The sequence below is a fragment of the Brachypodium distachyon genome, chromosome 1, assembly GCF_000005505.3.
Source record: "Brachypodium distachyon strain Bd21 chromosome 1, Brachypodium_distachyon_v3.0, whole genome shotgun sequence".
In the NCBI taxonomy this organism is placed as follows: Eukaryota; Viridiplantae; Streptophyta; class Magnoliopsida; order Poales; family Poaceae; genus Brachypodium; species Brachypodium distachyon.
This window is the reverse complement of record NC_016131.3, coordinates 30,831,226-30,843,854: the sequence shown is the minus strand read 5'-3', so window position 1 is coordinate 30,843,854 and position 12,629 is coordinate 30,831,226. Positions and strand designations below refer to the sequence as shown.

The window sequence follows — 12,629 nt, the reverse complement described above, 5'->3', positions numbered from 1 at the left end:
GGTATGTAAAACTGTATAAATTATTCAGAGGAACTCAGGATGCACGGTACCCTACTTACATTACATACACAATTGCCACCAAAAGATCGAACCCAAAACTGCGCAGGGAAATCATACATTCATCGATCCATGGTAAGTTCATAATCACATCAGCATAAGAGCAGCTCATGAAAGCTAATTGAGACACAATTAGTCCTCTTCTTCGCTGATCCATCCATCCCCTTATCCGCCGCACTATCTATCTAGAAAGCTAGGGGGGCACTCGAAACGACGCTCTCTCTAGTCTCTACGAGCCACGCAAGACGTCCGTGGGCGCCAGCGGCGGCGCGTCGAGTTGGTAGAGCCCGGTGGCGGGGCCGACGAAGCGGAACAGGATCCAGGCGCCGGCCATGATGAAGATGGAGGCGTAGGCGAACTTGTTGAGCCAGAAGAGCGCGCCCTTCTCGCCGACGTACAGCTCCAGGGCCTTCTCGCCCAGGCTCATCTCGTCCCACTCCTTCCTCCGCCGCTGCGCCTGCGGCTTCTCCCTCCTCGGCCCCGCGGAATCGTTCCTCTTCTCCTTGCCCTTCATCATCCTCACCTCCACGGGGTACGCGTCCTGCACGCGGCGGGACTGGTTCCTGGACCGGAGGCGGTCCTTGACGTTGGTGGGCTTGGAGCTGGACGCGGGCGCGGCAGAGGGTGCGGCGTCCGTGGTGGGCTCGGGCGCGGCGGCCGTGGGGCTGTCGCCGGAGTTGCCGTCCGGTGCGGCTTTGGGGGTGAAGTGGCGGCGGTGGAGGGTGTGCGGGAGGAGGAGAGGCTTGGAGCTGGAGGGGCGGTGGAGGAGGAGAGGGAGCGGGGAGGGGAGCAGGAGGTGATTCATGGCGTGGCCGGGCCGGATGGCTTCTGAGTTCTTCGGCGCCGCTTTGACGATGGGGTTTGGGTGGCTGGGGATATTCTGGGGACGGGATGATCAGCTGCACGTCTGCCCAGCCCGTCGATGGTCCGATGAGGACGGCATGATCAGCTGCACTGCACGGCCCTTCAACGGCCCAGATATACGAGACATATTTTTCTCCAATTATTATACTTACGAGATATCTTTTCTTTGTAATTTAAGCATCACCAGAAGTTTAATTTTTTCTAAGCTACCGTGTTAGTGCTAGAATTGCTGTCATTTGATGTTGGATGGCAGAAAGGGCGACGGAACGAATCTTCTAGATGCATAGTATAATTTTGAAAAATTACAAGGCTTCCTCTACCAATTGTTTTAAAAACGCTCAAATGAACATGACCAGATTCAATTAAAAGCAGCGGAACATGCAACTTAAGTTTTGAATACACAAAACTAAGCTACGAGTACGAAGTTCAGGTAATAAAGCAAACAGGCTTTGGCGCTTACGCGCCCGAACCGTTCCGCGCGGACGAAGTTGTTGCAAACAAATACCGGTGGGCCCCACCCGAAATTATCTCCAACTACCTTATCTCTTCTTTCCAATCCAAATCCCTTCGTCTCTCTTTCGCTGCTGATCATCTCTCATCGAAGCGATGAGGCGGCCGACGCGGAAGACGGGACACCGAGTCGGAGCCGGCGGCGCCGTTGGCAGCCGCGGCGGCGACGGCATAGGCGAGTCGTGGCCGGGCCGGAGCCAGCAACGGCACGGCAGGCCGCATCGGCGAGGGCGAAGGCGAGGCGGAGGTCGAGCCAGAGCGACGGGTCGCGGCGGCGACGGCGGAGGCGAGGAGGTGACAAGCCAACGAGGGAAGTTTGGATGACCCGCTTAGGGTTAGGGGGGAGGGGCTGGCCGGCGACGGAGAAGATGATGTGCTTCGAGGGATGGCTGGGGGCGGCGGCAGACCGCGGTGGTGGCGGCCGGAGCAAGGCGGTGCAGCGAGGTAGTGTGCCGGACGCGGTGGCGAGAGACAGCCGGTTGCCTTGTGCCGGCGGCAGGTCAACAGCGGCGACAACTTTCCTCCTTCGTGGTGGCTGACTGGAACGACCGCGTTCACACCGGTCGGAATTCGTCCGTCCAGCACGGTCGTCCGCCAACTAGCTCTCTTCTATAAAGTGAGCGTAATCAGACGTCAGCATAACCCGCCTCACAACATATAACTTTTCATCAACTCGAATGAGTGTCTACCCCCTCGACTTCCCCGAAGCCAGAACAAATCTCAGGGCCTAGCAAGCAAATCACCAGTTTTCGCGGCACCTGCCAATACATTCGCAATACATCAGGTAGCATCAGTGATGAGGACGCTTGCTAGGATCTCCTCTCATATGTCTGCAGCGCCTCTTGTTGCAGCTTCCTGGCCCTTTCCGGACCTTGCCCCCTGATTTTGAAGATTTGCCCAATATTTTAAAAATGCACAAGCAGAACACAAACAAGATCAATTGTTTTTTTTTTAATCAATTTTCTTTTCATGATTTGTAGCCTTCGAGATAACCCAACAAATACTCCTTCCGTCCCATATTAAGTGTCAAAATATTACATGTATCCAGACGTTTTTTAGTTATAGATAAATCCATGTTTGGAAAAATTTGAGACACTTAGGGTCTGTTTGTTTGGGCTGCCAGCAGCTGCTCCAACAGCTTCTGGGCTGTGGAAGCTGGAGCCCAAACAAACAGGTGTTTTCGGGCCAACTTCTACCAGCTGCTTCGATGGAGCGCTCCACGAAACCCTATTGCGAGCAAGAATCTACGATTTCGCTGCTTCCCGCAGCAGCTACAGCTTCCAACTTCTATTTTTACCGGAATACCCTCCCACCAAATCCCATACAACATCAAAACTGCCACAAAACGTTTTGTTCCTTTTTTTCCCCACTCCCCCATCTCAACGGCCTCATCCCTCCCCATCCCGAGCGGAACAGCACCGCCGCCGCCTCTCGATCTCCCCTCGCCGACGCCACCGCCCTCTGGTGTCCTATGAAATGGATCCACCCTAAGGTCCTTTCCTCCCAGCACCCACCGCCTGAAAGGGCAGTTCTCCCTAAGTAGTTTTGGTGGTGATGACAACACGTGTGATGATCTTATCTTGTGCTATGTATTTCAGGTTTATAAAGAACTCGACACAAGATGAGTTGTGGACCCCTAAAAAGGAAAGAAGCGTAGCGGTGTTTAGCGGCTTTTTCGGTTGATTTGAGTCGTAAGACATCCGTACTATTAAGAGGGGATCCACAAGGGAAGGTAACGGGCGAATCAATTTCACGTACACATCTACACCAAATTGCACCCTACCCAAAAAGGTGTGAGTTGAAAAACACATTTCAGGAAGTGTTCTGGCTGTTTTGGATTCCAAGCGGCGGAAGTTCTGGGTGAACTTCCGCCCGAACCTCCGAGTGCTCTCTGTTAGTCCCGGAGGAATATGCGGAACTTCCGGCGAATAACTGGAACTTTCGGTCAGCCGGAAGTTCCGGCCTATCCCAGCGCAGTGCATAACGGCTCGATTTTTGGGATCCCATATAAGTACCCCTTCGTCCCCAACGAGCCAATAGACCGTTTCCACAGCCAAGAACACCCCAACACCATTCAAGAACACCTCAAGCTTAAATCTTCAAGATCTCCCTCCCTAGCCACTCCCTACTCTTGATTCTTTGAAAATTGGAGGAGAAGATCTTGCCCTAGGGTTTCACCAAGTCAAAAAGTTGATTCTCCTTATTTTCTTTGTGGATTTCGTTTCTCTTGGGTTGTTGGAACCCTAGACAGAAGCGGTCACCTCGAGCTCTCCCTTGGTGCGAGGAGCTTGAGGCTTGGATTGGAAGCCTCCTATTGAAGTGTGGAGTTTGCCCCGGTCAAGTTTGTAAGGGTTCGGCGTTCGTCCTCAAGGAAGCCATTAGTGGAACTCACCTCACCTTTGTGGTGTTGTGAGAGCTCATCCCACCTTTGTGGTGTGGTGAGTTGAAGAATAGAGTGAGCCTTCGTGGCGTCTCTACCTTTGTGGTAGAGCACTCCTCCAAACGGAGACGTACACCAATCCCAATAGGTGGAACTCCGGTGAAATCTTTGTCTCCACGTGTGGTATCATTTCCTCTTTACATTTTTGTTATATGTATTGTTGCTTCGGCTATTGCATTTCATTCTAGGGTTGCATTTACTCTAGAGAATTTAGATAACCCTAAGATTAAGTGTTTGTATCTTTCAAGAATTGAAAAAGAAAAGCTAAAATTTGTTAGTCTCCTATTCACCCCCCCTCTAGTCGACCATACCGATCTTTCACCGTCTCCGTCCCCGACCTCTACCACGCCAGCACGCCCTCGTCTCTGCCGTCTATGTAGGCGACTCACAGACCTCCTCCTTTGCGACGTGGCCTGCCACCGACGCCAACGCCCGAACACCACCTCACCGAGCTTCCGCTGCGCCCTGTTCCCACCCCGTCTGCCTCCAACTCCGGCCGCCTCCACTACCCTCCCCTCCTCTGGCCGCCATAGTCCTCACGACCCTCCCTTACTCCGGTCACGCCGCTCCCGCCCCAACTCCGGCTGCCGCTGCTCCCCTCCCCTCCTCTAGTCGCAGCCGCGAAGCACGCACGCACTGCACTGCTCCCTCTTCTTTCTGATCTTTTTTTTTCTCTCATGTCCAGCAAATTGGTGATGTAAATTCTCTGAAATTGTTATTGAATACTGATTGTGTATTGCTGCTGCTAGGTATAATGTATGCTTTATTTTTTAGGAATATAGTGTATGCTTTGTGATGTGTAGATCCTGTGAAATTAGGTGGCATTCTCTAAAACAACTCACTGTCATTTGATGATTTAGTCCAAATGCTCTCCTCTATTTTTGTGTTGATGTATACTTGTTTAGATGAAGACTCCAATACCTGTGTGAAATGCCAACACTTGCTCAAAGAAAAGTGCAAGCGAGAATAAATCTGAATGTGTTGGTCATCAGTAACCAAAATAACTCTTAAACGTGTCAAATAGACATCAGACAACTTCAACCTCCAGTGCAAAGTTGGTCATCAGTAGCCAAAATAACTCTTAAACGTGTTGTTTGTCGTTAAAATGGCAAATTCAGCATTTATAGGGTCATTTCAACACATTTCACAACCTTCTAGCTGCAGATGGCAGCTACAGCTGATTTTGTAATCTGCAACCGTGAAATCTGCAGCTGTAAAGCGCAAACAAACACAACCTTAGTATGAGATGGAAGGAGTAGCAGACAACATGAGTGAGTGATCTGAATACCACGGAGCAGTAGACACAAACATGCACCCCGGTCCTCCTCTGCCAACTGCTCGCATGCGGCCCTTTTAATTAGCTGTGATCCAGTGACCAACACAATGACTGAATTTCAGAAATCTTCATTTGTGCTCGTGCTAGGTTGGATTGGTACGTCCCAACAACCATGCACGTTCATTCTCCTAGCTAGGACATTGCCGAGTCAAACACGACCAAATTCACACACCACAAATGCAAGTATGCAACGTAAACTTTGAATTAAAATTCAGCTGAAATTTGCATGGTAAAGAACTACTAGTAGCATCTGGTCTCCTGTCGCTGGAAAATGTCGAACTGATTCCAATGTGCAGCGTCGGATATAGATCGGGCGGACAAGGAACGGTGGTGCCGGCCGGAACTCGGAAAAGGTCGGATCCAACAAGGAGCGGAGGAAGATACCGAAAGCGCAAAGCGAAACCAAACAAAAACAAAAAGGCCAAAAAAACAAGAGCGCCGCGTCTCCCTCCGACCGAGCCTGTCGGAGGCCACCACCCGACCACCGTCACCGGCGTGGGGATCGATCCCTCCCGGATCTGCGACGCGCGGCGAGCCCACTAGACCCCGCTGCATCAGCACTGGGGTGGGGACGGGGTCCCCATCGATCGGCTTTTGTGGGGGTTTAGTTTGGATTGGTCCTCGCGGATCCATTTTGTTTCGGATTTTTTGGTCCCCCAGCGGGGCTAGACTGCCGGCGTGTTTGTCCCGGAGGAGGGGATGGATTTGGCGTCGGTCAACGAGGAGCTCGCGGAGATCGACGGACAGATCGCCGATATCTTCCGCACATTGCAGTAAGCTCGAGCGATTTTCGTTTTTTTTTTTTCTGTTCGGATTTGGGCGTGCTCTGGTGCTGTGCCCGGTAGAGTCTCCTTCGCTTTCTGCGATATGGTGTATGGAGATCGAATTGTTGACCTCTGGAAAAGCTTTCTTTGAGGTCCCCAGACCTCCATTTGCTGATCTTCGGAAGAAGAAAAATTATAGTATAGGTGCCTAAGAAAGGAGGGGTGAACTGGTTGATGTTTGCTGCAGAAATGGGTTCCAAAAGCTTGACAAGATCAAGGATGCCAACCGCCGGAGCAGACAGCTCGAAGAGCTTACTGACAAGATGCGAGATTGCAAAAGGTTATCCATCCTTCTTTTCCTTCTACATCATACAGCGTAGGAGCACTTCTTTATAAAGACTGTTTGGAATTGAGAAACAGTTGACGCTGCGTTGCACTTGCCAGAGTAGAGATGTGGCTCTTATTTTGGAATCTTAACACATTTTGATCATTGTATGCACTTTTCTAGACTTATCAAAGACTTTGAACGAGTTGTCAAAGATGAGGCAGGCCGTACTGATCAAGAGACTGCTAAAGCGCTGAATGATAAAAAGCAGTCACTGGTACTGTTACGGAAACTCATTGGCCCTGCGAATTTATTTAAACAGCATTCCTTTTGTGATTCCGCAACTTCCACTAAACATGACTAACTGGAGTTGTCCAATTTTGCAGATCAAGGAGTTGAACTCTTATGTTGCTCTAAAGAAACAGTTAGTTTCTACCTATATGATTGGTCCTGATAATGTCTTTGGCTTGTACTATATTCTGCACCCACAATGATTGGTCCTAGTCTTACCCACTTGTGCACTATAATTGCTTGTAAACTTTGGAGTATCTTTCATCTATCTCGTTTAGCATCTCATGATACATATAAATATTGTTTGGAGTGCAGACATGCAAGCGAAAACAAGCGAGTTGATCTTTTTGATGGTCCAAGCGTTGAAGATGGATTTGGTGAAGAAAATGCCATGTTAGCATCAAGTAAGTTGCAACGTTATAGGCCCTGCATGCAAAATCGTGATAGAATGATCTCTTTCAGGATCGAAGGCTACAAACTTTCCTTCTTTTTGATCTTATACATGGTTAATCAATGCGCTAAAGGAAAACAAATTCTGTGACATGTCCAATGTGGATTTGTAAATCTGTTAGATTATTGAACCCTCCATTTATCCCTTTTTTAGATATGTCAAACCAGCAGCTGATGGACCATGGAGGCCATCTAATGGATGAGACTGATCAGGCTCTCGCACGATCTAAGCAGGTTAGCTTTGTCCTGTTGGTACCTTTTTGGATTCACGTTGGGTCAGCAGTTCAGCCTTATTGGAATCACATTCTGCATGTAAATTTGAATTATACATCGATATTTGTAAGAGGCCTTTTATGAAATATGTGTGCAATTTAACAGTCAGTCCTCTCTTTTTATGTATGAGCTCTCAAATATCAAAGCTCTTATATATTCTCATCAGGCAACTTGACCCGATCTTGTATTCTTTTTATATAAATGATGAAGTGAACCTAACTACTCACATCTCTGTGTAGTACAATATGCCATATTATTTTGATATTTGGCTTGGTTGTCTACATTGTCTGTTAATTAACTGGAAGCAGTCTGGTTGTGTGTTTCACCTGTATCTAAATTTCATTACTGCTGATATTTATATCTTGTAATGTGCATGGTGTCATTTGTGGTAGATCCACACAGTATATATTTAGCTGTGTTTAGTTTACTTTCTTTGAGTGGGCCTATCTACCTCCGAAAGAAAATGCATAAAAATAACCACTACGTGATCATTTGTTAACTGGTTTTCTATACAAAAGTTGCATTGTTGCTCACAGTGACTACCATTGCATTGTTGCTTGCTCTTATACAAAAGTTGTCCTGCTAGGTTGCAGGATTGTTATACTATTAAGTTGCTATGTGCTGACTAGTTACGAAATGAACGCCCCGTTGTTTCTCTTCATTCGTCCTGGACAATAGCACCATATGTGCTCTACTGTTATGTTGGTCTTGCTATCCACTAGGAAGTTTTTCTCATGCAGTTAGATATTCATCTAGATATAGACAACGTTATTAGCAAAGGAGTGGTCACCTGTTGGACAGTTATGTTCTGAGTGTGGGGATGAGACTATTTCTTGACTCCTCAGCATTTATACTTTTAATTGCTTTAACTGATATGAAACAACTTGTTGGAACAGAACCCTTAAAAGTCTTATCTGAATGGCAGTGCTCTTGCATTCATAATTTACTACTACTTCCAAAACTGATCGGTTGTCATTTTTTGTAGACCGTCCAAGAGACGATCAATGTGGGTACAGAAACTGCAGCTGCTCTTAAAGCACAGGCAAGGCGTCCCTTCTGATTCTCAGAAGCAGTCAATCATTCTGTTATGTTGTCTAACCTGGACATACCAGAGCTAACTACTGGTTATTTCCTGATCAGACGGAGCAAATGAGCAGGGTTGTTAATGAGCTTGATTCGATCCATTTCTCCTTGAAAAAGGCATCAAAATTGGTGAAAGAAATTGGTAGGCAGGTAAGTACCGCTCTCAAATTTCATTTTTTTTTTCTGTTTATCAGCTCCGCTTTTATTTACTGTCACTTTTCTTAAATAATACAGGTTGCAACTGATCGTTGCATCATGGCCTTGCTTTTTCTCATTGTAATCGGAGTCATAGCTGTAATCATTGTTAAGGTGAGTGCTTAAATTCTTCAGCGACCTGCATAGTTAAATTACTACTTCCTTGCCTTTTGGCGTTTTTGGTTTGATATGAGGTTTACAGAAGTCAAAGTGGGATGAATTCTTGCTCAAACAGTATGTTATTATTGTGGTCTACGGGGATGAAGTGGCCTGATTTAGTGGTTCATGGTTGCCATCGCTAGGCTGTGTGGAACACAAACTTCCACACCTGTGCTTTTCATATGTGTTGCTACTCTTTTCAACAAAGTTGGTCAAATCTAAAAATATTTGACTTAGGACAAAACCCGAAAGTACACTTATTTGTGGACGGAGGGAGTAGATCAGGCAACCATTTATTTCTTGAGTTATCCATCCTTGGGTAAACTGCCCATATCATGGTTTCCATGGCCGTTGTTTGTGGACTAAAATACTTTTCATACACTAGTTCAGGACGAGACAGTGAGACACCATAACGATAGATATCAGCCAAACAACTGTTGGTGCATGAATATTTGTGTCTTCTTCAGAATGACTAGTTGTTACACTGCCTTAATGGGGAGTGCATTGCACATTGGCTATGAAATAAACTAGAAACAACTTGTATTACAGCAACAGGGATTTTCTTTTTGTCTTGGTGTTCTGGTTTTACTGTGCCCTTTTGACGACTGTAGTGTTACATTGCAGATTGTAAACCCACATAACAAGGACATTCCTGACATTCCCGGACTCGCTCCACCGGTTAGCAGAAGGCTATTGAGTATTGTAGAGAACAAGTGAGTTTCGCACATCTGTAAAAAAGAAAATTGATGAGGCGCCTTCTGCAGTCGCGTGAAGTATTATTTTGGGCGTATTGTTGTAAACTTTGTTTCGTGTGTGGTGTTGTAAACTTGTAACGCCACACCCACAGGAATCCATGTACCAAACCAAACACACTGTAAAATTGTATGTTCTTATTCTCCTGACAAGAAAGCAGGTTGAGGTTAATTTGTTTTTGCAAAAAACATTTCCTCTGTGAACATTCATTCACATGTGTACAAAAGCCATCAGCTCGCTAAGACTGACACGACATATGAAGCTATGGATTTGACACATACTTGAATTGCAGATAGAATATTAGCTTGTGCTTAACTGCTGTGCAGTCAATCTTGGTAATGACTAATGACTCCCAAGAACCTGGTCACTCTTACCTTATATGGAGTTCTGGATCACTTGTACCTTTCCCAGTTCATGGTGCTCCAATTGTGTGCCCTTTCCCGTCAAAAAGCACTGAGCAGCCGGCACTTAATCCACATGGTTTTGGTACCTGTTCCTGTTCCAGCCAAGTAGCCTTGAGAAGGCCAAATTTGTTTAGCAAATAAGTTCAGAGAAAACAAAGGATAGGACAAGAAGAAAGTGCCAGCCTTTGAAATTCGCGTGCTCTGCTGGAAAGATTAAGCAGAAACGGCGATGGATAGGCCGGTCTTTGTCCTCGTTGGAACCCACCACGGCGGCACCAGTTGTCCACCCACTTGATCACTTCATCATGTTTGTGCGTTTCCACAGATTAAATGCATCTCATTGCATGGTCAACGAGACTACAAGACTGCCGAGATCAAGCCAGAACGTACAATGGTTGATAAGACTGTCTTATCTTAAGCATTCCACGTCAATAGAAAAGACAACAAAACATGTTATACAATGGGTTATTTCTTAGGGTTCTATTTTAGAATTAATGTTTAGATGAATAAAATTAACTAAATAAATGCTAATAAAAAGTGAAATCTAGTACAATGGTAAATTTGTCTTATCTTTGCCTTATTATTCTTGTGAAGAGATCATCTCTTAATTAAGAGAAGGCTTGTGGTTTTTTTCGTTTCTCTTTCTTCCACAACAGATTTTATCCTATGTGACATCGCTGAGAGAAGGCTGAGTCACCCCATTCCTCACATGCTCTGACGCTCTCATTCTAGCTAATGCTGTTGCTGGCCGGTGATACCGCGTTCCTACCTATCGCCGGGAAGCGAGCACTGCACACTATGGTCAACTGGGCTTTGCATTCTCATTTGTCTGGGTGGAGCCTGTGGAGATGAGGTTGGGAACTTGGATACATCAGCAGGTCATGGGCACGCAGACGCCTTACTTGTCTGAGAAAACAACCCTGCCTCCAGTGGGGAGGAGAAGGGGCTGACTTGGTTGGCTGCCACTAATAGGTGGATTTGGTGTACATTTTTCCCTTTTTTTCCCTTTTTCCTAATCCACATTTCTGCCTTTTTCCTATATCATTTCTTGCTGATAGTTATTGCGATCTGCAAGATTTGGTTGCCGCAAAGCACAACCTTTTGAAACCTGCCAAAAGGATGATAAGTATATACTCGCTCCTTTTTTTTCCCGAAAAACAGCGTCAATGTGTTCCGATCGAGGCTTATCTTTCACCAAGAACTGAAACAATGTTAATTACGTGCTATGAATGTATATTGTTGGTTTCGTATTTGAGAAAAGTTTGCAACGGCATAACAAGTAGGGATGGCACTCGGGCTCATCGAGTTCGGGCCTGGCAATACCTCATCCTTGCCGAGCTACCACTCGACATACATCGAACCCGGCATCTGTCGCAAAAAAAAGGAAAGAATACCAGACCCCGCCTGGACACGGCCGATCTCGCAAACAAGGTGGTCTCGCACACCTGGATCTACAGACATGATGACACCAAAAGAGGAATCAAATTTCATGGTGGTTCGAGCAAAATTTATGGTCAGGGGATGCTATTTCTACCTAGGGTTTGTTCAATTTGAGTGTATGACAACTTAGGCCCACATTACAAGGAGATGCACCAATTGCCATCCGGAGATGCAAGGAGGATGTGTTAATTTGAGATTTTCTTCTTCTTTTTTGCTCCCTAGCAAGCAGCTACAGCGTATATATGGTACTCGCTAAGCACTCCATTTGTGAATCCCAGATGAGAGCAACGTATTTGTGTACCTTGGGATGATAGACCCGTGAAAGACAGGTCAGTGATGATGCAAAATTAAGAAAAGAGCACCACGTGGCTAACATCCGATAGCAACAAGACAAAGAAAAACACAACATTAGCTTGTCTCATGTCCTCCTGTTGTTACAAGTGTTTGGATCCACTAATTAACACACACACACAAACAAACAAATAAATACTATCATCGGCTACCAGTGTTAACTGTCGCGCACAACTGCCAACTGCTTAAGCCAACGGCTCAACATATCATTAAAAAAAATAGCAGCAACAACTTTTGCTTAATTAAAAACTTGGTCCAACAGGAAATGAACAACCATAATTTGGGGGCAAATTAAGCTGGTGACAAGTCAATTTGTTGCACAAAGGAAGGAATTAAGAATTAACGTGCTCAGCTGCGTGCCCGGTCTGGTCGTGGTCAGGCGCCCTGGATCAGCCGCAGCACCTAGCAAAAAGAAAAACGATCCACCGTCCGATTCGCCACATGGACGTATCGCAGCCGTCGGATAAGCCATCGTGGCATGCGTGCGTGTGTCAGCCACTTGGACGGTGGCATGCGTGCGTGTGTCAGCCACTTGGACGGTGACGTGTCACCGGTAGAGCTCCTGGCTCGACCACGTCAACGTGCTGCCGTGTTGGGGATCCCCATGGTGATACGTAGACGACGACCAAGTCATCCCAGCTCCTCTCTATTCTGTATTTTTATTCTGTACCGTCTCAAGATAAAAAAAAAGTCCTCTACAACTTTTTCTTGTTCTTTTTCTCTTTACCTTTCAATGTCATCTCGCTTTTCTTTTCTTTTCTTTTCTGTTTTTAACTACCAAGATAACATATGTACATGTCAACGGGCTCGACTATGGATGCAAAGGCCGGGAGGAATCCATTCTTTTCGGGGGAAAAAACTATGGAGTACTCCGTAGTACTTACTGCAAGAATGAGGTATATATGTAAACACACTCCACTACATACATGTACAC

At 46.4% G+C, this 12,629-nt stretch overlaps 2 protein-coding genes across 2 annotated transcripts; one reads left to right on the top strand and one right to left on the bottom strand.

The window, feature by feature from the left end:
• Positions 1–2: 2 nt before the first annotated feature.
• LOC100838763 lies at positions 3–983 on the bottom strand. Its single transcript, XM_003563523.4, has one exon. The coding sequence runs from the start codon at positions 860–862 to the stop codon at positions 287–289; it is 576 nt and encodes a 191-aa protein (XP_003563571.1). The 5' UTR covers positions 863–983; the 3' UTR covers positions 3–286.
• Positions 984–5,583: 4,600 nt separating this feature from the next.
• LOC100838158 (novel plant SNARE 11) lies at positions 5,584–9,713 on the top strand. The gene is made up of 10 exons (XM_003563521.4): positions 5,584–5,980; positions 6,219–6,311; positions 6,480–6,573; positions 6,683–6,720; positions 6,903–6,991; positions 7,192–7,271; positions 8,296–8,352; positions 8,451–8,543; positions 8,628–8,702; positions 9,372–9,713. Exons 1-10 carry the CDS (start codon positions 5,907–5,909, stop codon positions 9,462–9,464), a joined length of 786 nt encoding a protein of 261 aa, XP_003563569.1. The 5' UTR covers positions 5,584–5,906; the 3' UTR covers positions 9,465–9,713.
• The last annotated feature ends 2,916 nt before the right edge of the window (positions 9,714–12,629 follow it).